The sequence below is a fragment of the Malaya genurostris genome, chromosome 2, assembly GCF_030247185.1.
Source record: "Malaya genurostris strain Urasoe2022 chromosome 2, Malgen_1.1, whole genome shotgun sequence".
NCBI classification, from domain to species: domain Eukaryota; kingdom Metazoa; phylum Arthropoda; class Insecta; order Diptera; family Culicidae; genus Malaya; species Malaya genurostris.
The window spans coordinates 98,295,766-98,322,344 of NC_080571.1; the positions used below are offsets into that span (position 1 = coordinate 98,295,766).

The 26,579-nt window shown below is 39.4% G+C and overlaps 1 protein-coding gene across 1 annotated transcript; it reads left to right on the forward strand.

Moving 5' to 3' along the window:
* The first annotated feature begins 15,435 nt into the window (after window positions 1-15,435).
* On the forward strand, window positions 15,436-17,743 carry LOC131432120 (uncharacterized). Its single transcript, XM_058598222.1, has 2 exons — window positions 15,436-15,586; window positions 16,093-17,743. Exon 2 carries the CDS (start codon window positions 16,093-16,095, stop codon window positions 17,575-17,577), a length of 1,485 nt encoding a protein of 494 aa, XP_058454205.1. The 5' UTR covers window positions 15,436-15,586; the 3' UTR covers window positions 17,578-17,743.
* Window positions 17,744-26,579: the final 8,836 nt, after the last annotated feature.

Sequence of the window (26,579 nt, forward strand, 5' to 3'; positions counted from 1 at the left end):
GTTTTTTCAAAGAGGAATCCAAATTATTTCATTTTTTAAGACGGTTCGAAATTTATTTGTTTGGCCGTCTACAAACAATGACTAGCGATTGGAATAGTTTTGAGGCAAGTTTAGAAATTATTTTACGTATTTTTATTTCTCCGCTTTCAGTCATGGTATAAATATTTTTATAATCTTCACCCTGTAATTCCGGAACCGGGGCTCTTAGATAAAAAACAATAATGTTAATGTTACTGTGTGGCTTTTAGAGGCGTTTTTAACAGAAATTTTAATCTTTTTCCTTGGAACTATTAATAATAAGTGTTTAAATAAGATTTGTGACTGTAACCGAGAGAAGATTATTGTATTACATATTACGGTCTGAAATTCCAAAATGAAACACACACCGATTTTTCAGAGATGACTTGAGGTTTGGGAACAGATACTAGTTCGAGGAGGCCAAATCAGATGAATAAAGTGGATGGGCAAGTAGTTGGAACTCTAAACCGTTGATTTTGACCATGGTAGCGAAGCGTACTTTAAGGCCCTTTCGCAGCGATTTCTGTCTTCAATCGCTCCATTAATGTACGCTATTACTTGCAATGAGGTAGTCCTCCGCAAGTTTACCATGACAATCCCAGAAAACCGGCATTCCGACTCATTAAGTCTCCCTTCCAGTCCATTGTCAGGTAATCATTTTGTTCTCTGACGTACTATATTGGATCGTCTTTTCAGTCCTAAATAAGTATGTGTGGGATCCAGCAGCAGGATATCTTTCTCATCTGCACAATTTTGCCCAACAGCTACTTTCACTTTCATTTCCGGTATCATAATTTTAGTGTCTTATTATTATTGTCGTTTATTTTGACTCAGATTATCCATTTTATTTAGTTTTGACACTGTTAGCTTTGTATCAAACATTTTTTTTGTTTCTTTTTCTCGGCTGTCGGGAGGGGTCAGAGCCCCTGCCACCCCCCCCCCCCCCCCCCTCTGGGTACGTGCCTGGTTACACCTACTCGCAAACGGTACATGTTCATAACCAGACCCCTGTTTATACGGTTTTAGTTTCCATATTTTGAATTCACATACCTATTGGGAGTACAAAAGAATTGGTCCATTAAAAATGTATTTATTTCAAAATAAAAAGAGTACAAAGATTAATCAAAGTATCGTCCATAGCTAGTTACTACTTTTTCACATTTCTCAGGCCATTTTTGCCGAAATTAGGGAGGACGCTTCGAAATCGTTTCCAGAATTTTATTCTGAGTCCTTTGAAGCGTTTTCTTCCTGGCAGAACAATACTTTGACCAAATTTGTACTGCATAAAGCATGGCTGGCCGAAGTTTCCAACTAGTTTTTCACGACTTGTGAGACTTGATGCCAAGCGTTGTCATGCAGGAGAATAATTTCATCATGTTTTAGCTTGTATTCCGACCGTTTTTCTCGTAATGCCCGGATCAGCCTATGCCGATCGCCGTTATAGTATGGCCTGGTTGTAGTAGCTCAGAGTACTGAACATTCATTTGGTCCCACGACTCACAAGTGAAAATCGCCTTTCAATGTATCTCGGTTTCAGTTCATATAGCACCCAACTGCCTTTCTTTTGAATCATTCCCTTGGGTTTATTCGTACAGAAACTGCTTGTTGAGACACTTCCAAGCTCCTCTTGTGTTTGACTCGGATCTTGATCGAGTAATGTTTCCAACTGTTTATCTTCGAGTTTTTTTGGTTGTCCAGAGAGAGGCCTGTTTTCAACACTGGGATCTCCATTATTGAAACAACGAAACCATTTTCTACATGATTTATCAGTTGATGCGCTTCAGCTGCACTTTTCTTTTAATTAAAACAGAAAACTAAAACTACCCGCAAATGTTGCTAAGTTAATACAAAATTGCTCATAATCAACTAAGTGAAAAACAAAGTTTCTAAACAAAACTCAAAACAGTATGAGCTGAATATTAAAGGCGGCCAATAGATCACGTAAAACTACGTGGCTCGCTGTGCGTATTACATTTCTCTCCATGCTCTCTCGCAAATGTGCAAAATCTAATAAAGCTACCGCTTGTTTGGCAGCCTTACTGAGCCGATTTAATTTCTCTCTCATGTTTCGTTACGTTACCATACAAGAGCAGAAACAATGGTGCGTACATAAAAATCGACTTTCCTTCACAAAAATAACATTCACTTCATTTTTATCGCGACAACATATATGTTTTTATGCACTAATCGCATCCAAATTAAATTATCTAGACACTGTCAAGATAGATTTTTGATCCATGCTTTTGAAGGCGAGATATTCAATGAACAAGTTGAAAGAGGGCGTTTTCAGCTATGCAATTCTTCCTTCAGAAAAAAGAATTTCCGGACCGCTAAAGTCAATGAATCATTCTGAAATTTTCACAGAATAATCTAAACCAATTTTCTAAGAGATTGTCAGTTGGGTTTATTGATATTCGTCACCGATTCTGGGAAAATCAGATTTGAACCGTGAAAACAGCCCTCTAAAGCGCCCCAAAACACGCTGGCATCAGCCCTTAAGGTGAAATGTAGCGTCATAAAATGCGCGCAAAATTTTACCCGCTTCAGTTGAACGAACCGTCGCACAAAGCATACCAAGAAAAACGGACACATAGAAACAAGAACTTTTTTCAATGATTGAGCGCAGTGGGTTCGTTATATAGACTTTTTTTTTTTTTCAATTATATAATTTATTAAGGCACACTGCTTAAGCTCTAAGATGCCAAGGGCTTTTTCTAATTTTAATTAACAAATAACTTAAAACTAGGATAGTATATTAAGATAATGTAATGACTTTGGCAGATCCCGCCTTCAGCTGGCAATCGGCACCGGCCGGCGTACTGAATGTAACACGTTGGTAAGTATCTTGGTATTAGCCGCTTTTTTCTGTCCGTGTGGGTTCGCGGGGAACACCCCCAGGCTACGAATACCAGGCGGGTGGCCCATATTCATCTCATAGACTACAGCGGCCGTCCGTGGGCAATGATGATGATGTTACGGAGGAAAATGAAAAAAAAGAAATATATACAGAGAAGTAAATATTACGGAGAACAGAGTAAAAAGGGGATATGGGAACAAAATGACTAAGAACGACAAAGATCTAATTAGTTGACATCGAGATGGTGAAAAAACGTGGGAGGGGGAAGCAGAAAATTTAGTGACAGCAGGAAGATCTTGTTAGTTCCAATGAAGATGGTGGACAGACGAGGGATGGGGAGATTCGGGCGGATGTTAGTGTCGAACCTGTGGGTGGAGTTTCTTCTTAGCATCAGTCGAGGAACAGGGGTAACTAACGCAGATTACACTTGTATATTAATGTGTTTAAGGAATTTATATATGAGCAACATATATGAAATATCCCGACTCGCCAACACATCTCGAACCGGAACATCAGGTGGTCTACCTCGGGCCCTGAGGGAGTCCTTTAAAACAGACCTGGCGTCACAATACCCCACACATGACCATACGACATGCTCGATGTCCTGATAACCGTTGCCACAGGTGCAGAGACCGCTCTCCATGACCCCAATACGCCGAAGATGTGCGTTGAATGTGTAGTGATTAGACATGAGCCGAGACATAACACGAATGAAATCGCGACTCACGTTCATCCTCCTGAACCAAGGTTTCGTCGATACCCTAGGGATAATGGAATGTAGCCATCGTCCCAGTTCGTCATTACTCCATGTAGTTTGCCAACTTTCAAGTGCTCTTCGACGAGAAATACTGAAAAATTCATTGAAGCAGATTGGTCTTTCATAAATATCACCTTCTAATGCGCCCACTTTAGCCAATGAGTCTGCCTTTTCATTTCCCGGAATGGAACAATGTGAAGGGACCCAGACTAACGATATTGAATAAGACCGTTCAGATAAAGTTCGCAAGTGTTCCCGTATTTTCCCCAGGAAATATGGGGGATACTTTCCTGGCTTCATTGCCCGGAGAGCTTCTATTGAGCTTAGACTGTCCGTGACAATGAAGTAATGGTCTTTGGGCAACGTTTCAATGATCTCGAGGGTGTACTGAATAGCAGCTAATTCTGCGACGTAAACTGAAGCCGGATCACTGAGTTTGTACGAAGCGGTGATGTTCTGATTGAAGATGCCGAAGCCTGTGGACTCGTTGATGTTTGATCCGTCAGTGTAAAACATCTTTTCACAGTTGACTGTTCTAAATTTATTATAAAAAATATTTGGGGCCACTTGAGGGCGCACGTGTTCCGGAATTCCACGAATCTCTTCTCTCATGAATGTGTCGAAAAACACAGTAGAATCAGAAGTATCCAAGAAATGAGCACGGTTGGAAACAAACGAAGAAGGATTAATATTCTGAGCCATGTAATCAAAATACAAGGACATAAAACGGGTCTGAGAATTGAGCTCGACAAGCCTTTCGAAGTTTTCAATCACCATCGGATTTAAGATATCGCATCGGATTAGCAATCGATATGAGAGATCCCAGAATCGATTTTTCAACGGTAAGACGCCCGCAAGCACTTCGAGACTCATCGTATGAGTCGACTGCATGCAACCTAAGGCAATACGCAAACAACGATACTGAATTCTTTCCAGTTTAATGAAATGGGTGTTCGCGGCGGATCGGAAGCAGAAGCATCCATATTCCATTACGGACAATATCGTTGTTTGGTACAGCCTGATCAGGTCACCTGGGTGGGCACCCCACCATGATCCGGTTATTGTACGAAGAAAGTTAATTCTCTGTTGGCATTTTTGTTTCAGATACCTAATATGACATCCCCAGGTGCCTTTGAAGTCGAACCAGACCCCGAGATATTTGAATGTGAAGACCTGAGCTATGGTTTCACCCCTTAGTTGAAGCTGTAGTTGTGCTGGTTCTCGCTTCCTTGAAAATACAACCAGCTCAGTTTTCTCCGTAGAGAAGTCGATACCAAGTTGAAGAGCCCACGTGGACAAGTTGTGGAGTGTATCTTGTAATGGTCCTTGCAGATCGGCAGTTTTGGATCCTATAATGGACACAACGCTGTCGTCGGCAAGTTGTCTTAGCGTGCAAGATGTGTTGATATATTCATCGATATCTTTTACGTAAAAATTGTATAAAAGGGGGCTTAAGCATGAGCCCTGAGGAAGACCCATGTAGCTAAATCGTATTGTCGACAAATCACCATGTGCGAAATACATGTGTTTCTCGGACAATAGATTATATAAAAAGGTGTTCAAAACCGGCGAAAGACCATGCTGGTGCAGCTTCTTAGATAGGATATTTATAGAAACTGAATCAAAAGCCCCCTTGATATCTAGAAATACTGATGCCATTTGTTCTTTACGAGCAAATGCCATTTGAATTTCTGTTGAGAGCAACGCAAGACAATCGTTCGTTCCTTTACCCCTGCGGAAACCAAATTGTGTATCTGAAAGAAAGCCATTAGTTTCGACCCAATTGTCTAGACGGAAGAGAATCATTTTTTCGAACAACTTCCGGATACAGGAAAGCATAGCAATCGGCCGATACGAATTGTGATCAGAGGCTGGTTTCCCAGGTTTTTGAATGGCGATAACTCTCACTTGTCTCCAGTCGTGTGGGACAATATTACCCTCGAGGAACTTGTTGAATAAATTCAGCAAGCGTCTTTTGGCGGTGTCAGGCAGATTCTTCAACAAGTTGAATTTGATTCTGTCTAACCCCGGGGCCTTATTGTTACATGACAAGAGCGCAAGTGAGAACTCTACCATCGAAAACGGTGTTTCGTTTGTATTTGATGTCGCAGCGCGGGAGATCTTCTGTTCCGGAACAGAGTCTGGACATACTTTTTTAGCGAAATCGAATATCCAACGGTTGGAATATTCGTCGCTTTCGTTCGTGGTGTTTTGGTTTCGCATTCGTCGGGCTGTGTTCCAAAGAGTGCTCATCGATGTTTCTTTTGTTAATCCGTCAACAAACCGTCGCCAGTAACCTAGTTTCTTTGCTTTAACTAAGTTCTTCATTTGCTTATCTAGCGCTGCGTAATTTCTATAATTATCAGGTGTTCCATATTTTCTGAACTTTTTGAATGCTAAAGATCTTTCCGCGTTCAGTGAGGAGCACTCTTTGTCCCACCACGGATTGGGAGGAAGGATGTTAGTTTTCGCGCCGGGTACACGTTTCGTCTGAGCTTGAATCGCGGAGTCGAGAATCAAGCCAGCCAAAAGCGTGTACTCTTCCTCCGGAGGAAGTTCTTGTGTTGTTTCCAGTTTCTCAGACATCGAATTTGCGTAATATTTCCAATCAATATTTCGTGTGAGGTCATACGAAACATTGATTGTCTCCGATGGTCTTAATCCGTTGGCGATTGAAATTACGATAGGTAGATGATCGCTACCGTGGGGATCGGGGATTACCTTCCACTTGCAATCCAACCGTAGCGATGTCGAGCAAAGGGATAAGTCTAGCGCACTTGGTCTTGCTGGTGGTGCAGGAATCCGTGTCATTTCTCCCGTATTCAATATTGTCATATTGAAGTTGTCACAAATATCATGGATCATAGCTGATCTGTTATCGTCATGAAGACAACCCCATCCCGTACCGTGTGAGTTAAAGTATCCTAAAACCAACGTTGGTGCGGGAAGGAGTTCTATGATATCACTGAGCCGCTGATGCCCAACCGAGGCTCTAGGGGGAATGTAGATGGAAGCAATACAAAGGTCCTTACCTTTGATTGTAACATGACATGCGACAACTTCAATACCTGGTATCGAGAGGAGGTTAATTCGATAAAAGGAATAGCACTTTTTGATTCCCAAAAGTACTCCTCCATAGGGGGTTTCTCGATCCAAACGAATAATATTAAAATTGTGGAAGTTGAGAGATATTTCAGAAGTTAACCAAGTTTCGCACAATGCAAATGCATCGCAATTCGTGGTATATAATAAATGTTTGAAGGAATCAATTTTTGGGATGATACTTCTGCAATTCCATTGTAAAACAGTGATCAAATCCTTGACCTCATTGGATAAATTAGCCATCGAAGGATACAATCGCTGAAAGAAGGGGCCATTTTACAGTCAACTGTTTCAAAAACGTCTCAGCTACGGGTACAAAGGTCATCAAAATACCTTTCAAGGGGTCAGAGATATTGAAAGTTTTAAAAATCCAGTCCACTATATCAGAGAATTTAATAAATCCAGCATTTGGTTGATTCTTTGACTGGTCTTTAGGGGCAATTGAGTTTTTGTTTGTCTTAGGAAGTGTTGGAAACTCCTTATCAGATCTCAGTTTTTCTAGATCAGGAGCTATTCTTTGCTTCGGTGTTTTACTAACACTACCATTAGCTGTTACTTTTGGAGGCCCCTCAAGGGCAACCTTCGAACCCTTACTAGGTAGCTTATGAGAGGAAATATTTCTCCTTTTCCTGTTGCTACGAGGGATGGCCGAAGATGTGCCTTCGAGAGGGTCGTCTGAATCGCACTCGTCTGTTGACAAGCAAGCATAGGGATTTGCAGATGGGCTTGGTGGTGTAGCACTCTTTAGCATTTCTGCAAATGTGCGCTTGGAGCGTTCCCTCAAAGAGTGCTTTAGCTTATCTCCACGCAATTTGTAGGTGGGACATGCTGAGAGATCATGCGGACCCTCACTGCAGTAGAGACACTTTTCAATGTCTCTTCCGCAAGAGCCATCCGCATGACGCTCTCCACACTTCGAACAAAGAGGCCGATTCGCACAATGGGAGGCTGTGTGTCCTAATTGCTGGCAATTAGTACAGTTCATAACCCGCGGCACGAAGAGACGTACGGGTAGACGAACCCTGTCCAGAAGGACATAATTTGGCAAAGCCGAACCAGCGAAGGTCACACGATACGAGTTCGATTGAGGATAAGATTTTGACCCATCCTCGGCGATCGATACTGAATGCAAGCGTTTGCAATCCAGTATCTTCAGATTCTTGAGTAAGGGGTTTTTGAAACCGCCAACCCCGTGCTCAAGAATATCTGCGCAAGTCAAACCTGCATCTGTGACCACGCCGTCTATTTCGACTTCGCGGGCTGGTACATATACGCGATAATCCCGCGTAAAGAGCTCATTTCGAACGATCTCATTAGCCTGCTTTAAGCTGGTCAACGAGACCCTGAGTTTGTCGGAGCGCATTTTTACTATTTGTGTGATAGTCGGGTAATGTGACGTCAGGTTCTTATTTAATGTCAATAAATTCAATGTTTTATCTTTAGATTTGGTCCGGAAGTACACCACATATGGACCGGTCGATAGCGAGGGTTCATCGGAATATTCCTTAATCCGGGGGGTTTTATTACTGTCAACAACAGGCGGATTAGGATCTGTCTTCATTTCTTCGTCTGGAGGGGGAGGACTCATTGTGCTTACTGTAGCACGAGGTTATATTTAGGCAAGTGGTAAATTATAAGAGGGATGCAACAATAAACTGTAATAAGGGCAGAATAAAGAAAAAAAGCAATACTTAGCTTGTTGTACAGTTGCAAGGAACGGTCGCCAAAAAACCTCTACGAGGAAAAGCACAAAGCACCAGCTAACGGTTCGGTGCGAAGGTGCAAAAAACCTCACCGAGGAAAAGGCACAAATAAACTGTTTATAGTTTGTATGGACTAACGGTATCACTTCACTTCAATGTTCGATCACAATCGACACAGGGAACAATGGCCGCTTGTTTATAATCCGCACACTTGGCCTTGATCGGCGGAACAATAACCGGCTAACGGTACCGTTTCGATCGACCGCTCACAATAAGGCACTGTTCTATTATATAATGCGAAAAAAAACCTCTCAGAGGAAAAAGCACTATTGTCTATCACACAATATCGTCCGACCACTTTATCACACACACACAACTGGTTTTCAATGCTTTCGCAGTAAATCCAAATCACGTCTGTTCGCTCGGAAGGTTGAAACGGCAATGATATATATCCGTTATATTGACTTGTAAAAAAGACTGGACGTAATGGATTTTCGAATCTTTTACACTTTGAATATATGCTAATTCAATCGTTATTGTTAGTGATTACTCTTACACTAGAGCTATAAATAATGAGTAATTATGAATGACTAACATGAGGCTATATGTATATGTATTGACCAACTTGCTAACCATGTATATGCCTGAGTTTAGTAGCAAGCATGGATTCTCCTTCAAAAGAACGATTGAAGACAAGAGAACATTCAAGTATTTTTGATATCTTTGCCAGTCGTTCACCAGGCCCTTCCCGCCGATGAGATAGAATTTACGTAAAAGTATTTACTTGACATGCATGATAGAGCGCGGTCGAATTTACTTATCGAATACATTCAATGCCAATATATTCCATTCTAATTGACTTTCATTATCATCTTCGAATAAGTAGAAAGTATTATTTCTGTTGTGTCAATAGGATCGTAGCACTAGCCATGTAATCGAAGCTATGCTATGAGTCGGCTGCGAAGTCTGTTAAATCAGAAAGGCCAAATTTCTCAAAAGGAATGTAATTCTAAGACTTCCATACCCAGACATTTTCCTGGTGTGGATTCAGTATTCTCCCATTACTGTTCCACCACTCCTTGTCTGCGAAGTCTGTTGAAACAAATGGTCATATTCAACAATAAATGTAATACCAAGACCTTGCAATGCTTTGAATTCAACAGAATTGCACATTATTAGCATTATAAATGACAGTTACTTATAAAATAAACGATATCTTACAATACCCATTTTATTGTATTCAACTAGTTTTTATTTCAACAAAAAACCCAATGCTGCATAAATTCGCGTCATTATTTTATATGTAATTTTTGCTCACGATATAATGCCACCGTGCCCACCGTGCATTTCTCACACCACCTCAATGCGAAACAGCAGCGCGCAAGCAATAAAAAAAATGCAGAAAAGTTTATGTAAACTTTTTCAAATTTCGGTTGTTCTAGCTAATGTTTTATAATTTTGAGTTGCATTATCAGATTCTTTGTGAAATTCTGCTACAAACACTACTTTTCAGTTATAAAATCATCCCCGTGGAACGAAACAGTAACCGTCTATACATTTCAAAAACCAATTACGGCTCGGCAAAGCAAAATTTCAAAATTCTAAGAATACTTAGTTATGATAATTTTGATTTCGAAAACTTAAGTGTTTTTGGTTTTTTGAAAATCGGTCTAGTTTTTGAATAATTGATCAAAAACGCGATTTTCGCATTCCGCTACATTTCACCTTAAGGGCTGAGGACAGTACCGTAAAGTGGTAGGTTTTTTGCTATTTTCCCGTTTCAAATTATATTTTCTTGGAAACGATGCAGAATATAGAAAAACCCACCTGACAATGTCTCCGAAATTTAGTTGAGAATATTCTGTGAAATTTTCAGAATGATTCATTGAGTTTAGCGGTCGTGTTGCATTTTTATCTGGCTGAAGAACTGCTGAAAATTGGAACGCTCGGAAATGCATACCTCTACTTGTTCATCGAATATCTCGGCTTTGAAGGCTTGTATCATAAATCTACCGTGACAAAGTCTAGATATTTTAGTTTAGATGCGATTAGTACATAAAAACATATATGTTACGCGATAAAAATAAAGTCTTGCATTTTTCTGTGAAATATAGTCAGTTTCAATGCATCCGTCGTTTTTATCGCTTCGGTTTCCTGATAGCATTCTGAAAAAGGAGAGAGAAATTCAACTTGCTCGACAAGGCTACCAAACACACAGACATTCAATCATTGTGAAAGTTGAATATTTTATCATTGTTCATTGGAATCCATGTAATGTCCAACCCATACGATAGATTAATGTGATAAAACTTCTCATGAAAATAATAAAATGTATGCTGGCAACCCGGTACAGTTTGCTTATATACGAGAGAGTACAAGATAAATACGATGCGCAAAGGGAATTGAGCGAGTCACGTGGTCGATTTAAAACTCAACACGCGACCCTCTGTCCTCAGACCTTAGTGACAGACGTCTAACCACTTGATACTTTCGACATCAGCTGTTTTTGTTCAATATTCATAACAACCAGAGCAAGCGCGTATACATTCCCGAAACACAAGAAATTGTTAAGGGAAACAGGGGCTAAACCGGACACGTTGTTAAACCGGACAGCTTGAATATCTTGTAAACCTGCTATTATTTCGTTTCATAGATTGAGATAAAAACCCAGTTGTAATGGATGTTTTTTTCAATTTCTAAAGAGTGTTCGATTTAGCCGCGGTCTGCCTTATATTATGAAAACACCCCCAAAATTTTTTTTCTGAGTACGTGGCTGAACTAGAGCCATCTTTTAAAAACAGACCGAACTAAATTCCCATTTTAGACCCGACTTCCGGTTTCAAAAATCTTCTAGATTGGTCTAAAGGAAAAGTTTTCAACGATTCCAGATGAATAGGTTTTTCTAAACAAGCACAGTAAGCGAAACAAAGACAGCCATCCGAATTAAACAAATGTCGATTAAGGTTCGAGATGCGCGAAACAGTTCGTTTCATAAAACCGTTCAGAACTTAATAGTTCTACAAAAAGAACTAGTTCTCATGAACCAATTTTTAATTTTTTTTTTGAATTTTTATATGTTTCCGTGAAAGATATATGCAAGTAACAAATTATATAACGTAGGAAATAATTTAAGTAATTGTAAGTTTTTTTTCAAAGGTCACGAATATATGTAACTTTTTACTAAATTCTTAAAAACTACGACCGTTTCGAAATATGCAGTTAATTAATATACTCTCAGCCGGCTCTGTTCACTATTTCTTTTGAAAAGAATATCGTTCTTTAATAACAAACTCTGGGCTCACGTCCAATCGAACCGATTTCGGTTATACGGGTTCATTGATAACAAAGTCCAAACTAACCTTTATCCGAGAGAACTGAACCGATCACAAAATTAGGAGCTGATAATAGCTCCTGAGGATCAATAAGTTACAGTAAAATATTGTCTAGATCCGATGTCCACTTCCGGAGTTACGGAGTGCTTGAAAATTTAACCCGTTTAAAGAAGTGAATGGCATTGAAGGAATATTGGTAGGTAGATTTCTACCTGTTACGCTAGTGTAACTAGCATTAGAAGAAGATGACTTGGCCGATCTACCTATTAATAAATTGTTTTCGTTAGAGGACGAATTGGAAGGCGTACCTGTTTTTTGTTTTAAATTCGAAAAAATTAGCGCCTTAGAAGAATTAGGCGTGGCATTTGTAACGTTTTTTTTCAGGTATGTTCTGTAAATTTAAGGTCGTTGATTTGACTTGTCTAAGCAAACGAGCGTTTAAAATTTTTTCCCTGACAGGACATTTCAAATAATTGCATTTATGATTTTCAACGCAATTTGAAAATGTAAATTTATCAATGGTTTGATTCATTAGACAAACGTCTTTCGAATGCGATTTACCACAATTCAAACACCGTATATTCATAAGACAATTTTTGGTTCCATGGCCGAAGCCTTGGTAACCACGACATTGCGTTAAGTTTGCAATACGATTATGCCGTTTATAATGTTCCCAATGAATTTTAATGTGGGAAATGAAACATACTTTTTCTAAAGTCTTCAACTTCGATTGAAGGGTATTAGGTAAAGTTCACGGGAAAATCCAGAGCGTGGTTTAGAAGTACCATTCGCTCTTTTCTTCATAAGTATTACTTGGGACGGGGCAAAACCAAGCAATTCTTTTAGTTCATTTTTAATTTCATCAGTACTTTGATCATTTGATAAGCCTTTCAAGATAGTCTTAAAAGTTCTGTCTGATTTTATATCATATGAATAAAATTTATGAAGTTTCTCGGACAAATATCGGATAAGACGTTCATAATCTTCCAATCCATCAACCAAGACTCGACATTCTCCTCTTCGTCCGATTTGAAATGAGACTTTTACTTCCGGGAGAAAAGAAGAAAGCTCAGTACAGAATGCTTTAAAGTCGGAAATCATCACCATCACTGGTGGCATAGATTGTTGTTTCTTCCCTGAACGACAAGCGTCCATTTTGGGAATTTTAGAAGAATTTTGTTAGACTGCATAGAATCAACGGAAGAGAAGTCCGTTCGTTGTCATTTATTTTTACATTCAGATTCTATAAGATAGTGAATGTTATTAGACAAATTTTGAATAACGGATTGTGATTTATTCTGTATGGAATTATTTTTAGCCTTAGGCTTGTTGCCTTTTCGGTTGGACGCAGGCATTTTTTGAAATGAATGAAATTTGAAATTAAATTAACTAGGCTAAATTAGTCATCGAATAGACTCCTAGTTTGGAAAAGTATTGATAAAGACTGATTTTGTGGTAGTCTTATCAAAGACTGATTAGTTCGAAAAATAATTTTTTGGATGGCTAGCCTTAAAAAAGGCTGATTAATTTCTTAGTCTTGAAAAAGACTGATTATATTAGAATATCACTCTTTGTATAGCCTTGAGCAAGGCTGACTAATTGTCTGCGTTTCAGGTAGCCTTAAATAGACTGAAGCCTTGAATCAATGAAACTCTAGGTAGCCAGCAAAAATTTCCAGGAGCCAAGAGCTATTCGCGTGCGGTGCGAACGACTGCTCAACACCGACTGGAGATAAATGTACTTTAGAACCCACAAATTTGCTCTGAGCGAAACTGTCATCCAATGAACACGCACACACACAAAACTAGATTTATATAAGAATTTGACTGACAATAATGTTTTAAACAACATGTTTGAAATCGATTTTAGTGTTTGTATGGTTATATTCTAGTACAAATTGTTTTATTTTAGTCCAGTTATTAGTCTAGGTAAAGGGTTTTATAGAAGTTTTAAAACTATGATATTACTTGTCAAAAGAGACACTTATTATAGTTGTCATAAAACAGGTAGTGATTGAAAAATCAATTACAAAACTCTTAAAAATTATAATCAAAGCCACAAGGCTTTCGAATTGTTACTTGGGAATAATAGATTCAGCCTAACATGTATTCGAAGTGCGCTTGCGTTTGACTTTCTAGTTCTAAATAAGTATGTGCGTGATCCTGCGGCTGGATATCTTTCTCATCTGCAGAGCCTTATTAATGTTATTGTCATTTATTTTGCCCCGGTTTGAACCTCCATTTTATGCAGTTTTGATTTGATTTCTTAAAACCATTATTTCACGGTGTAATTTGCAGGATTGACAGCCCCAAAATATTCATCATACAGTTTGGTTTCTGTTTCTGATTTCGGGAGGGGGCAGGACCCCTTAAACAACCCTTCTGAATACGTGCCTGGATACGTCAACAAGTAAATGTGCCGCATCTGGAGTGAAGACCAGCCAGAAGCATTGCAAGAGCTACCAATGCATCCCTAAGAAGTCACTGTTCGGTATGGATTATGGGCCGGTGGCATTATTCGTGAAATACCGGTCGATATGTAGGAGAGTATGCCAAAATTGGGCCTTACGTCATCTAAAGCGGAGCAGCGGCCAACATTTGCATGAAATCATCTTCAAACATTAAATTATATCGATCGTTCTATCGATACCAATGAAGACTCATCGAATTCATCAATGTTCTCAATTTTTTTTGTTTATTTTTGTTCATAGCTCCCAAAAAATCACCCTTCAGAACAATCCAATTTTCTTATGTTACTATACCAAAGAATAAATTATGTAAAATCCGAGTCTGGTTATTCTAACAATATTTTTCTCTGCGTGTAAAAAAAATAATTGGCTTCATACACTAAACTAATGGCGTTTTCGTTTTTAAATTGCACTACACCGGTGCAGTGCTACACTGAGACATAAATAAACGAACAAAAATGACGAAAACATAAACAGTAACCATTGACTACAATAAACGATTCCATTGCACAGAGCTACACCTAACTTTTTATGAGTGCTACACCAGTGGCATCGGTGAAGAAAAAGTGTAGCACTGGTGTAGTGCAATTGACAAAAACGAACGGTTTCAGTGCAACCTTACCTACACCGGTGTAGTGCAATTTAAAAACGAAAACGACATAAGAACTCCGAGCACGTGTTGACGCGTTATTTTGAAATCAAACAAGACAGCAAATTTCTTGCAGTTTAAACTTTTTGGCATTTCCTGTTTCAGGTTCCACTCTCGCACTGGGCATCAGGTTTGATCGGATACTTCAAAGCATTTGGATTTAGGTTTTTCATTTTTGTAAATTTACTTCCCCTTCAATTTGATGTAGAACATCCGCCGGCTCATTACTCAATTATCGCTAACGGCAGTGACCAGAATCGCATTTTTGGGAAGTAATGTGAGCAAAGACGTTGTAAAACTTGGCGAGCAAATAAACCACGAATAGTTGAGCTGGAGAGTCATCTTATATCATGTTTACACTACAGAGTCAAAACGTGGTTTTAAAGTTATCTCAATGACGTTTCCTTTGTTGGTAATTGCCTAAACATGTTTCAATAGTTGTAATGTAAACGTAGTAGAAGATAACACTCTGCCAATCGTGGTGGGCTTTTTTTTTTTTGTCTAAACTCGATAACGAATGATAACGCAGATAGTCTCTGCGTGACTGTCGGGTCCGTTTGAGCGCGAATTTAGTACGAAAATTTCATCCGATCGATAAAGTTTGGTCCGTCTTCCGGGATTGAATGCAGGCTGCGAGAGTAAAGGAGATTTTTGTTTAATCATTCGCACTTGGATAAGGAGCATTTTTCGTTTAATTTAAGGTATGAGTGGTTCTAGTAATCGGACATGGTTAACGGTTTCGAACAAGGGATTACTTTGGGCGATTACCTCAGCCTAAGTCAGCCATGTTTGCCATAGCTTTCCAAGAATTTAGATTAGTCATATCATTCATCCAACCGGAACGTTTAAAAAGTCTGTCAGTTGTTTGAGTTTAATTGCTTTTATATTATTAAATCATATTAGAGTATTGTCGTTTTTAAACAAAGCCATAAATCACGATAATTGGAAGAAACACGACAATTTTGACGCTTTAACTTTCTATATCGTATTCGTGGATCCGAATCGCAAATATTTAAACTATTTGGAGCATTTTCGGAATTATCTTTCAATCAACTGCATACACATGTGGAACAACAATCAAATTTTGCATTTCTATCGATAACTAACTGTGGCAGTTCGCGATATGGATTCCATTATCAGTCCTGTTTCACTTCCTATTTAGTCTTTCGTTAAATTCTTTATCAATGACATTGGGATACATTTTCAGATGATCGTGCTCCAAGCGTTCATATGTTGGACGCTGCTGGTCGTTGGTTTGCATGGAGCTCCGGATCCGTGTGCCCATCTAGGGAACATGCGAATCTGCAACGAAACGCAGTACGAAGTTTACCGTCAGTGTGTGGAAGAAAATAAATCTATTCGCCTGAAGAGACAATCATTGTGTCAACAAACGTCGGTCGATTCAGTACCTATGCAAGATCAACCACTGTCCGAGGAAGATAACGAATCTCTCGAGTTGAAGCAACCCGCACCGGAGGATGTCGTCATGCCAAAGGTTCATGTAATTCCTGCTTTGGAAAGTGTCATTACCGTAGAGCCTGTGGAGTCAAACGACATTCCCGAGTATGATCCCAGTTTGAAAGTGAAATCATTGAAGAGAAAGGTGATAATTCAAGGAGACGACGAAGACGAGGATCTAGAGTACCATGTTCCGCCAAACATCACTACAATAATTCGACTAACTAACGTTGTTAACAATACTAACGTGGTCAACGTTCCTACGAATGTAAATACGACAAACGTGAACAACATTCACATATACTCAAACATAACCGAAGGCGAATCGTCCACACCGGAAGAGGAAAGATGTTGTACGGCAGTACGTCCGAAGACTTGTCATGCATCGACGCAAGGCATCAAATGTCAGCATAAGAAATTTCGCACTTGCGGTCCTCAGTGCAAGTCGGATGTTGTTCATGTTCAGCGAAGAAAACGGTGTGATCCGTCAGGGAACTGCCAAGAAAAGATTGCCTATGTGCCGCAGCCGGAAAAACCGAAATGTGTCTACGTAGATCAGTGGCCGTTCGTCGTTTGTGGGAAGCCGGCCAATATGAAAGTGATTTGTGATGGTTGTTACGATCACTATGGCTACGGATTCGAAGCGCACAATAAACCGATAGTTGATCAATGCAGAGGCTGCTACGACGATGGCTTTGACTACGGTCCGATGTATCGAAGAGGGCCTGTGCTGAGACCGTTCTATTACCACGAACCACCGTGCTATCTGACGGGTACATGTCCAATGTCATACGGTGATTGTGGATACGGATGTTACGGACACCAACTGGTCGATCCTGTCTGGGGTCCTCCTTCTGCGTTCGATCCAAACATGGATGACATAAACACAGAATCACTGGAGCAGGATATTCAAATAACGAACGACACGGAATCGGACTGGGGAGTTCCCGTGCACAAGTGTACAGTAGTGTCAGAAGACAACACTATTTCGGTGCAGAACTGTACCAACATAGTCGACAATCAGTACGCTGCTGCCCCACCAAGTTATCCGTACTACAAACCGATGCAGCATGCTCTCCGGAAACCGGCTTACAAAGTGAAGCAGACGACGCGGAAACGAAATCCGGTAATGGAAGCCGATGACGGTGGTGGATCCGGCGAAGGTTTCTTCGTACAGTCAGATGTGTCGTTTATTGTCGAAGATGATGACGATGGCTTTGATTACAGTTTTTAAACAGTGGTCGATGAATCATTTTGTGTTCATTATAACTATAGTCCTTGCAGGATTTTCTCGGACTCGGACATTCATATCTAATGATTTAGATGATGTTATGGAGAACCGTTTTATTTTTAAATTTCGTATTGAAATAAATAGCGCACAGCGCTGAAAAACTCTATAATTTACTTTCATTTCATATCTACGAATTGTAGTGGAGTAAAACAAGCAAAACAAAATCACATGCTTAATTGATAATCTGAATCTTAACATCATTACAGTCTATCATTTTAATTCTGTTGTGTTGGAAGGCTGATTGAAAGAAATCGATCATTGCAAATTCCTTACAAACCCAGTAAACATCCGAACAATACTTCTAGCAAATACAAATAAGAAAAAGATTTTGTTAGAAAAAACTTTACAACCTTGCGTAGTATATTTTTATTCCTTAAGCTCCACGTCAACTGATAAGGCAGCGAAATAACAGATGCGTTTTCTATAATTGACCAAACGAGCAACAAGTATAAAGCTTTTATGCAGTACGGGTCTGTGAAATTTTTGGAAGTTTTAGGTATGAAATCCAGTTATCGATTATGATTTGCGATTACAGCCGTGCGATGATTGGCGAATCCGCGTCGGCGTTAATGCCGGTGCCGATCACATCTAAATGCAGTTCTATTCGTGAGAGGTCACAGGAAGGGGATGTTTGTTGATAAATTTTCAAATAATTTTATCATGTGTTCAATGCTCTGGGTAGCCGGTTACCGAGAACGCTTTAAAATTTATCGTTTCTTGTGTTAATTTGTACTTTTTACTAAAAAACAATGTACGAAATGATCAATTCCCGAATCTCGTAAACAGCAGGCTGTAACCCCATCAAACCATCTATCGAAGAAGAATGCTTTACGCGACACGAAGTTTTGGTGATATTCATTTGCTAACCAAAATCATTAAACAGTAAAAAGATATTCTTCGTAGTTTGAACGATATTTACCTTCGTTCTACTTAAACATGGTCCAAAGAAGGTCAACAGATAAATATCTCCACAAACATATGCCATGCTCAGATACTCTATAGACATCACGCGCACGTCGTCAATATTTCGACTTTGAAATTAACCAGAAAAACAAACAACCCTTGATTGTTAAAACTGAAAATGACGAAGGGCGATGATTAGTTTATTTTGCAATTTATTACAAAACAGCGGCTTTGTTAATTAAGAGAAATATTAAAAAATTGAAAAGAACGATATCACCAGTATCCTGCATTTCGTTCGTCCGACAACGTGATTATAGGCTACCTGCGCAGCTCCGGAAGCGCCACCATGTAGGGCATAGCGTCTCCAGCGCGGTGCGCTGCATCGAGCGTATGAAATGTTCAACAAAGTGTGATAGCTTACAAAGTTTGCAATGGTCTCTATTTTCTTCATTTACATAAACGCAACTGGAATTTTGAACACTTCTGTTCGCATTATCTGCAAAAACCAGATTTTTACTTTTTACAATATTTTTGTAAGTATAAAAAAATAGGTATGGGATTCGCTCGAATTTTGGGAAAATTACCCGATGCCCGGAAGGTCATCCGATTCAGCTCGACGAACTGAGAAAATGACCGTGTGTGTGTGGTTAGTTATATGTTGTTCACAAAGAGGTCAAGATCTCAGAGATGGCGAGACTAGTTGCAAATGAAAGTTCGTCAGCCAGTACGCAGCTGATTGGTTTTGCTATTTGATCTTTACTTTTTAAGTTATACATAGTTAGATGTCAAAATTTTCAGTTTTTTGTGATTGCAATAATTGAATTGCATAGTTACAAGCCATAGATTGTAAAAATCCATTCACTTTTAACAGAGTGCTCAGTGGTCCCAACCACATCAAAATACGGTTTCTGTTTGAGTTTCAGAGGTTGATTTTGTTGAGTTTTAATTTGCATACATTGCGTGGTAGTGAATTCAAGCCTTTTGAAGAATTATAGAACATGTTACTAACGGGTGGCAACTAAAATTTTGGAATTTCTCTCTCAAGCTGTCAAAAAAGGACAAACATACTTGGAGAAGATCTGATTTATTGAAATTAAAGATACATTGTTCATTGTTGAAAAAAAATTAGTGAACATTTGAAAACGGTCCGTAATCGGATGTTCGGCGAAGCTTCCGTTTGATGTCGGAATAGGAGCGTTGTACGGCCTTCATGTCAACTTTGCGAATGCATCAGCTCAAAACCCCGAAGAAATCTTCGATTGGCCGACACTGAGGTAGATTTATCGGGTTGTGGTTTTTGGGTACAAATGGGATCGAATGGGTATTCAGGAACGATTGTGTTTTTTGGCGCAATGCGACGACGCTTTATCCGGCCAAAACGACAATACGTGCATGATGTTTTTGAAAAAAAAAACGGGATCAAAACTTTCTACAAACATTCGTTCTAGTACACATCTTGATTGATTGCCAACCCAGATGGCTTGAACCATGGCTTAGAAATGCCTTTCTCGGAAATGACAATGTACAGCATCACTTTCTGTTCATACTTATGTTTAAACTAATATTTTATGTTCGGATGTACAGTAAAACTATCCGTTGGATAGTATCGATCTTTTGCGGGAATCTGCGTCTTCGAAAGAATGAAGTAACTTTCGTCGTCCAAAACAAAACTTTTTCCGGAAAAATTTTTAATCAACCAGCGGCATTGGGAATCCAGCGTTGAAATCTGTGCGTCAGTATATCCAGGGGCTCGTGTCTTCTTTCGGTACTTTATTGCGAGGCTTTTCAATGTTTTGCAGATGTACTTGTGAGAACAGTTGAACTTTTTTGCGGCATCCCTTTGACTCAGTGAATCCTTGTTGTTGAAGGCACGAGAAAGAGAACGAAGTCCTTTTACGTCCATAATTTTGGCTGGTCTTCCACTACCCTCTTTACGAGCAGTTGTTGGGCATCTTAGGATATCTGCCTCTGTACCGAGGTCCCAACCTCCGAGGAAGCCACCATGGACAAACGCCACTCTGCGGAAACTGAAGCGTGCACGTGCTAAATCTCTTCGTGCATTCTGTAGCCGACGATCCCCCCTTACCAAACAGAACTTCTCAGTTGCCAGCAACAACTATCGCAGCTACAATAAGTTCCTTTACAAGCGGTATGTCAATCGCACTCAACAGAATCTGTGCCGCAACCCGAAGGGATTCTGGTCGTTCGTCAATACAAAGAGGAAAGAAAATGGTCTCCCGTCAAGGCTGCATCTCGACAATGACATTGCTGTGTCCCCTGCTGATAAGTGCAGTCTTTTTGCGAAACACTTCTCGAGTGTTTTCTCGAACGACTCACCAACGCAAGCTGAGATAGGCAGAGCAGTTCGTGATGTACCTGCTAATGTCATCGACATGGACGTGTTTGCAGTGGATGTCCAAATGGTTATCACGGCTATAAGCAAAATCAAGTCGTCATATTCACCCGGCCCGAGTATAATTCCCTCAGCTGTTCTGAAAAAATGCTCCGACATTTTAGCTGCTCCGCTTTCTGCATTATTCAACTTGTCGCTTCGTCTGCACAAATTTCCATCGGAATGGAAACGCTCTACGATGTTCCCCGTGTTTAAGAAAGGGGATAAATGCAATATAGTGAACTACCGTGGCATTACCTCGCTGGGAGTGGAATCCAAGGTGTTTGAGACGCTGATTTACGAAAAACTCTTTGCATCTTGCAAGCAATACATTAGTCCCTACCAGCATGGATTCTTTCCGGGTCGCTCTGTTGAGACTAATCTCATTAGCTTTACATCGTTCTGCATGGAGCAAATATGCAACAAACTGCAAGTGGATGTGATCTACACGGATCTAAAAGCTGCATTCGACAAAGTCAACCATGACATTCTGCTAGCTAAACTTGAAAAAATGGGATGCTCGTCTGGATTCTGCGATTGGCTAAGATCATACCTGGTGCAACGAGAATTATCTGTCTGCATTGGAAATAGTTCTTCTGACTGCTTTTCCAACTGTTCAGGAGTTCCGCAGGGCAGCACACTGGGTCCATTACTCTTCTCACTATTCGTCAATGATGCAGCTTTTGTCCTACAGCGTGGAGGAAAATTGTTTTTCGCTGATGATGTCAAAATTTATCACGTAGTTCGTAACCAAGCTGATTGCCGAGAACTGCAGAACCTCCTGTGCATCTTCAACGACTGGTGCGAACGTAATATGATGGTCTTGTGTGTCGCCAAATGTTCTGTAATTAGCTTTCGAAGGACCAGGACTGCAGTTCCGTTTGATTATAACATCGCTGGGACCCCGCTTCAACGTGTCGACCACGTCAAGGACCTTGGTGTCGTCTTGGATGAAAGGCTTACATACGTTCGGCACTTCTCAACTACGATCGACAAAGCGAATCGTCAACTTGGATTCATGTTCAAGATATCGAGTGAGTTCCGTGATCCGCTATGTTTCAAGGCCTTGTATTGTTCCTTGGTTCGCTCGTTGCTTGAATTTGCTTCTGTTGTCTGGAGTCCCTATCAGGAAGTGTGGAGTGCACGTTTCGAAGCTGTGCAGCGCAGATTCGTCAGGTATGCACTGCGATACCTGCCATGGAGTGACCCACGTAACCTGCCACCGTACGCCGACCGCTGTCGTTTGCTGGGTCTCGACACCCTAACTGATAGAAGGAATGCATCAAATGCTACCTTTGTTGCCAAAATCTTGCTTGCTGAGTACGATGTGCCAGACTTGCTGGCTCGAATCAACCTATATGCTCCTGCCCGCTCACTTCGACCGAGAACTCTACTGTTTGAGACCCCACAGTTCACGAACTACGCTGCAAACAGCTCTCTAGCTGCTTCAATTCGTCACTTCAACGAAGTCTCCGAGCACTTCGACTTCAATCGCACTTCTAATAGCTTCCGTCGGCGTTTACTATCAGTCCGTCCGTAATTTTAATTTTATTACTTAACCACTATGTATTTATTCTTGTTATTTGTTCGTTTTTAGAATTAGACAGTTCCATTAAGACCATGTTGGTCAGATGGACGAAATTTAACAAAATAAAATAAAAAATAAAATAAAATAAAATAAAATATCATCATATCTCTGGAACTGGTAAGGATAGCCACTTGATCTTCAAACTTCACCAATAACTCAATAGTAGCATGCAAACGAATCTAAGTTTGTTTCAATTGGTTCAAGCTTCTACACACGCAAACACACATACACACACAGAGAAACATTTTCCGATCTCGTCGAGCTGGTCTCTGATCGAGCTCGATCAAAAGTCGTTTTTTCAGCAATTCTATTACCCTTTATAAGAGAAGGCAGAAACATTGATGCCAGAATATTCAAATGTATGTAGTGCAATTAAATGTGGTTAATCGTTTTTGTACGCGAGTTTCCTTAATCGACAAGTAGTAAAGATACCTAAAAAGCGGGATAATACAAATTTTCGCGTTTTAGCGAGCTATTGGTGCGCAAAACAGTTCCCTGGAGAAACCCATTGTCATTCCGTTCTTCCTTATTTTATTCCCTTCCTCAACGATTTGTGACGAAAACTAGAAAATTTTACGGTTTGAAAGAGATTTTTAATAACCGTGCTCATACTTCGTCTGATTATGCAAATAATATTAATTAAAATAGTCGAGTTTAGCTTGTAAAACCATGGCTAAGGATATTAAAGAGTACCGCGCTGACGACGCCAGCCCTCACAAGGTGTCGCTTTAATCGCTATTTCGAGATATGCAGTTAGCCTATAAGTGAGGCGAGCGTAGTCAGTAATCTGTTGTGAACAAAGCTTTCGCTATTTGACGCAAGATGGCGCACCACTACCAACGATGTTGAAACAGTCGCGATTTTGTTTGCACTTGAAATTGTTTTAGCAACAAGAATTTGAGTATGCTATCTATAGATAATCTGTGTAAAATTTCATCGGTATGAAGCTAGTGACACTGGACCCATGTAATGCGACCTCAACCTGCATCGGTAGTGTTGTGGGAGTTCTGGGATCTCCACTTCGGCTTCGGTTGGATTTCAGAGACAACAAACACGATTTCTGGAGGCTTGTCGATTCGAGATCCCACGACGTTGTTAGTTGCTTTTTATTTTCAGCCATTGAAATTCTATGCTAATTTTCTGAAATAAATGTTTTATTTTTCATTTCATAGATTTATTAAAAAATCTGAAATATCTCAATTTGATTTAAGCCAACATATAAAATAGTAGTTCTCTGGTATCTAAATTTGATATGAACTGATAGGTAAATGTGATATGAACAGTACATAACATTTTACTCATAAACTTATAAAACTTTTATTGGATTATGCATTAAACAGCTTTTAAATACCAGTCCATTGAAACCTACGTGAAAAGTAGAGTGAAAATTTTCACATAACCTTCAGTTTTATGTAAAAATTTTGTTTCTTGGTAAAATCTGTCACAATTGTCCTTGTAAACAAAAAAAAAGGCGGGTGGGTAATGTCAGAGACATAACTGAATGTCGTGAATACGAAAACAACTGACATGTTCCTTAACACTTCCGAATATCAATTAGTTGATCAATTGTATGAATTATGCAAGCATTTCCCTTTTCCACATTTTTCGCAAAAATAAAGAATGCTTCACTTGATCTCGATTACTGTGAATTTCACACAGCGAAAAGTGCACAAATCTAACCGAACTGTTCTAGATTTGTACTAAACTGAGGATATTTCCCTTTGATTTGCGAACAACAAATCCTAATAGTTCTTTAGAGAACTTTTAGAGCCATTATAACGGCTGATTTTGTGTAATGCTCTCCACCGTTGCTTTTTCACCAATGCAAATGACTGGCAGCTGTGACGTAATCGCTCTTGTCGGAAGCGAAACTAGCTTTGCAAACGACACAAAATGCATCTGCTCGCAGTGGCGATAGAATCGAAACTGATCCAATTTTTGTTGAGAGGTTTGTTTTTACCTGATTTCGTTTGTAGCTTTTTCACTAATGGGCGGTCCTAACGGCTATAAAAATTATTTCATTTCGGATTTGCATTTCATTGAAAGAAGCTATCCGGATGCTGTACGGGATTCATTCCTGCCTTTCAGAAGGACCAAATTGACGAATTGACGATCACTACGATATTAAACACTATTCGGAACATTTTCTCGAACGATTTGTTGTACAGCAGCAGATATTTAGTACTCTTCCTCAGAACGCGTTGGCTGGTGTTGACATGGGTCAAATGAGACAGGTTTTTCAATAGTGTACTATTGAAATACTTCAATGCTTTTTCTATACACGCTTAAGTTGAAAAGTTTCGATTCTATTGATAGTTAGATTATATAAATCCTTTCACAGATCACTGAGCTATGAGCTTTAAAAATACGAGAAAGGCAAACGCGCCTTATGAATTATCCTCTTTGGTACTCGTTTATACCAAACATTTCAGAAAAAGATTAATTTTGAACTATTTGAGATTATGTCACACAACTGAAAGTTTTATCATAAAATTGTGATCATATTTCCGACGACGTGTAGCAAAAATTATGTTGATTCGTTAGATACAACAAGAGATATTCACGATCAAAAACTTATCACTCTCTCAGAGGGTAAATTTTGAAAAAGCACCCCATAGTAAAGTAAGTCGTATTCACGACAAAATATTTCAAGACTTAGATTTCTCAAGGCAAAAGCTTTCCAACAAATCAAAGTTTGTTGAATTTCATTCATTTTTAACGGAGATATCGATATTTTTGTGTAATCGACTTTTCCTCCTATTCCAGCAGTAGGAGTTTTAAGCGCTGTATGATAAAGCGATACTTGGGAGTAACGTGAAACATGACCTTTAATACTTTTTTTCATAAATACGTTTATTTCTTAAGGCGATTTACATAAGCTTTCCTTCGCAGTAGCATCACTTTTACATTGAATTCTTATACTAATATAATTCTAATATAGTCACAACGATTTGAATTTAATAAAACATATTCCTCTTATTTTTAACTATCATATTAATTAAACCAAACGATTAGCTGCTGTGAGTTATAAAATAAGCTGCAATGTTTATATATTTTGTTGATAATTTCATAAACTATTTCGAGTTTGTTTGTATCATCACATCATTTCTATTCAAATTTAGCTATAGGATAAACTAATGGACGCAGTAGTCAATTCTTCAATTCGTGATCCGTTCGTGTAAAATATTTTCTCAGAGTCAATATGCCTGCACTTACTTGTAGATAGTTTTAGCGTTTCCATCGAGCGTAGGTGTTCCGGGATTGCACGCACTTCGCGCTGCATGGATGTGTCGAAAAATAAAGTTGAGTCAGGTACATTTAGGAGGCTGTCACGGATAGGAATATATCTTGAAGGGTCGATTTCCTCGATGGTCGATGGTTAAAATATACTGTCATGAATCTTGTTTGAGATTGAAGCTTGTTAGTCTTTCGAAGTGACTAATAACCAGGTGATGACTAATAACCAGGGGATTCAATGGAAGAACTCCTGCCAGAACTTCAAAACTCATTGTATGTTTCGAATGCATGCATCCTAAAGCAATTCGCAAACAACGATACTGAATTCGCTCCAGTTTGATAATATGAGAGTTTGCAGCGGAACGAAAGCAAACGCATCCATATTTCATCACAGAAAGTATCGTTGTCTGATACAATTTTATTAGATCTTCCGGATGAGCACCCCACCAAGATCCTGTTATTGTTCGAAGAAAATTTAGTCTTTGTTGGCATTTTGTTATCAGATATCTAATGTGTCCTCCCCACGAGCATTTGGAATCAAACCACACCCCAATTTTTTATAATACTGTTACATGCAATTTTTTCTAAGTACCAGAAAGACTGTGTATAGCATCATTTTTCATGACATTTTACCGCGGATCGATTTTAGCACAGCTCGTTTTTGGCGTTGATGGCAAAGATGGCAGCATTTTCGAGTTAAACACAATTCCATACTTATATTGATTTAAACTACACACAGCTATAAATGTTGGAAGAACGTAACACCCATAAACCATTCGAATCAGTTCGTCGAGATCAGCAAACGCGTGTGTGACAAATAATGTC

What these genes read in the sequence shown, in the direction of transcription:
- LOC131432120 (XM_058598222.1), top strand. Translation starts at nt 16,093, where the DNA reads ATGATCGTGCTCCAAGCGTTCATATGTTGGACGCTGCTGGTCGTTGGT.